This window comes from Micromesistius poutassou, assembly GCF_964030765.1.
Source record: "Micromesistius poutassou genome assembly, chromosome: 21".
NCBI classification, from domain to species: Eukaryota; Metazoa; Chordata; class Actinopteri; order Gadiformes; family Gadidae; genus Micromesistius; species Micromesistius poutassou.
Window position 1 is genome coordinate 4,597,437 of NC_140291.1, and position 3,293 is coordinate 4,600,729.

The 3,293-nt window shown below is 53.0% G+C and overlaps 1 protein-coding gene across 1 annotated transcript; it reads left to right on the forward strand.

The window, feature by feature from the left end:
- Window positions 1–457: 457 nt before the first annotated feature.
- On the forward strand, window positions 458–3,050 carry gdf10b (growth differentiation factor 10b; the record flags this gene model as incomplete). Its single annotated transcript, XM_084485993.1, has 3 exons — window positions 458–704; window positions 1,632–2,623; window positions 2,859–3,050. The coding sequence occupies 3 exons, from the start codon at window positions 458–460 to the stop codon at window positions 3,048–3,050; spliced, it is 1,431 nt and encodes a 476-aa protein (XP_084342119.1).
- Window positions 3,051–3,293: the final 243 nt, after the last annotated feature.

A 3,293-nucleotide genomic window follows, 5' to 3' on the forward strand; every position in this document is an offset into this window, starting at 1 on the left:
ATCCGTCGTCAGTCAGTCAGTCAGTCAGTCAGGCAGGCAGGGCAGGCTTCGGGTGGGCTGGCATATCTCGATCGGGTTGCTCTTGTAACTTCAATTGAGAAGACTCCCGGGCTCTCGTTGGCTGGACCACTGAGGGCTGGACGCAGAAGAGCGTCACCACATGTCAAACAGACGCAGTGGGTCCTGAAACCACGCACGGTCTTCTAGCAGGAACAACTGTTGAATTCAAACTGCGGATTGTGGAGGTTCCGTGAACATCTACCTGGATAACTGCGGTCTTTTTTTTGTTGTTGTTCATTTTTGGTGGACACCACGTGCGTAATCATAGGCTACGAAACCTGTGCGTAATTCGTTTCCACTAGCGAAAGAGTGACCAGCGGGGGGAAAAAAGCAATCGCATAACTTTTTTGTTTATTTTTGGTTTTTCATGGAATACTTTTTTTCAATTTAGCTCACCATGGCGAACATACGTTTACATCTGTTGCATTTCTTGTTTATTTTGGAGGCTACGGTTGCGTCAGAAGAACTTGGGAGAACCTCCCGCACGGTCAGCGGTACCCAAGAAGACGCCGAGCATCTCTCCATCTCTGCGTCCTACAGTGACATGGTCTCCATCAACATGTTCAAACTCTATGATAAATACAGCAAAGAACCGCAGCGGGAGAAGGATGGAAACACCGTACGGAGTTTTAAGGCTGTCACAGGTGACAATGCAACTTTTTCTTTATGATGAAATTAATCGGTGGTTGAGAGCGAAATAAAACACGCACAATCCATTTAAGAAATAATTAAGAAATAAAACGCCATAGACAGAATTGCATTTAGGCCTTTCATTTAATTGCAAAATATAGGCTTATAGCGTTACTTTGAAGTGATGCAGATACAGGCTGCACGGTGGTAGGACTGCGTAGTCAGAGAGAAAGCTCTCGGTATCACATGTGGCATATATCTGCGCCCTGCCCCGTCAGCGGTATCATTTAGTGGTTTTTAGAGGAAGTGTTGGCTCGCCAGTAGCGGTGGAGGTGTGAGACAAGAGCCCATAATCACACCCAGAGAGACACTGCTCGCTGGCCGGGAGCGCCCCGTGATCCACTGTTCTTTTAAGCGTTTCCATATAACGGTCTCTCTCTCCCTGGGCAGGATCTCGGGTTCGTCCCAGTGGGCCTTGGGGAAAGGTAGAAGGGGAATGTGGAAGTCTAGTAGACGAGGGCGATAATTCAAACCTCAAACGTTTTTTTTAGTGCGATATACTCCTATTGACTAGGAGGGAAAATAGGGATGTGTGCGAATTCTGGAAACGGTGGGACAGTTCATATATGGAAAGTTGTTGTTGTGTAGGCAAATTTCAACATTTTTTGCATTGTTTCTACAATTCTGCAAACTTTATCTACTGAGGTCCCTTGTCATACAATGGTTAAGGTCGCTCTTCATTTGAGGATATTTCTCTTGCTGTGGGAAAATATTCTGAGCAGATCTGTCTTTCAACTGAATTTTTTTAACCAAGGCGCATTGTAGATGGTATCCAAACAAATACACAAAACAATGATTGAGTATCATTTGATGAACAATATGAAATAATGAAGCCACCATTAGATGTTTCCGTCCACTAATAATCCCTTCCGTCTCTCCAGAGTCCTCCAAGAACAAAGAGTGGTACCAGTTCAACCTGTCCTCCATCGCCGAGTCCGAGCACATCCTGTCGGCAACCCTCCACTTCCTGCACAAACGCCCGCGCCTCCCACGACCTCCGACCTGCCGTCGCTCCCGCCACCCGTCCTGTGATCACACCCACCCTTCTCAGCACCCGCACCTCCTGCTCCACGGGACGTCCCGGAACGCCGCCTCGGCCACGCTGCTGGCCAACATCACCCTGCTCCTGCGCTCGCCCTGGAAGCGAGGGGCGTGGCACGTCCGGGACATCACCGCCGTCCTGCAGCAGGCCAGGGCGTCCAACCAGCTGCTGATCACGGCCGAGGTGGGAGACTTCCAGAGGAGCGCCAGGAGGAGCCCCCGGGAACGCCTCACGCCGCCTGGCACGCCGTACATGCTGGTGTACGCCGACGACCGCGCCATCGATGAGCCCAACAGCGTGGCCGTGTCGCTGCAGCGCTACGGCACGTTTCCCCTTGGGGAGGAAGGAGCTCGCCTGGCGCCGGACGCGGCCATAGCCTCAGCCCCAGTGTCATCCTCCTCGACAACCTCCAGGATCCGGAGAGAGATCCCCCCTCCCCTGTCCCTCCTGGACCAAATCCAGACCAACGACCTGCCGGAGGTCCACTTCAACACCCTGAAGAACCACGAGCTGTGGCAGAGCACCTACTTCCCGCCCAAGGCCAAGGCGACGGGGGGGAAGCACGGGAGGAAACACGGCCAGCAGGAGAGCAGCAGCAGCAGCATCAGTGGAGGGAGCAGCGAGGGCCGGGGTAAGGTTCCTGAGGTGCTGAGCTTTGACGACAGGACCATGAAGAAGGCCAGGAGGAAGCAGTGGAGTGAGCCCAGGGTGTGCGCCCGCCGGTACCTCAGGGTGGACTTTGCGGACATCGGCTGGAGCGAGTGGGTGGTGGCGCCGAAGGCCTTCGATGCCTACTACTGCTCAGGGACCTGCGGCTTCCCCATCCCTAAGGTAAGTCAGATCGGCCCGCTTAAGGTGTTTTTTCTATCTTCACGTTATGTTTTAATAATGTTGTTGTCAACATCAATTCTCGAGGTGCAACAGCCTGACGAACACAGTTCAAAGAAATCTACAGTGTCACCAGCTACACACAAAAACACAAAAAGGGCAACCTAAGTGAACAGTCGTATCCCTCTACAGCCTTTAATGATGAAATATTTCCAATGCTTGGACCTCCCTTCTGCAGGTGGTGCGCCCCTCCAACCACGCCACCATCCAGAGCATCGTGAGGGCGGTGGGGATCGTCCCCGGGGTCCCGGAGCCCTGCTGCGTCCCGGACAAGATGAGCCCGCTCCCCGTCCTCTTCCTGGACCCCAGCCGGAACCTGGTGCTCAAGGTGTACCCTGCCATGTCCGTGGACACCTGCACCTGCAGGTAGACCTAGACCACCAACCACCCCCCCCCCCAAAAAAGAAATGCCAACACCTAACCCCCATCCACCCACCCAACCGCCATCCCATGGATGGGTCAGGTGATTCAGAAGTCACAATCACACAGACCAATGGGGAGGGGATTTGGGAGCATAGGGGCGGGGTCCAACAGTTACCAGAGCAACATGACATACTTTTCATGTGCATCATCGTGTTCTGCGTCGGAAACAGAAAAATGGACAGGATTCCAA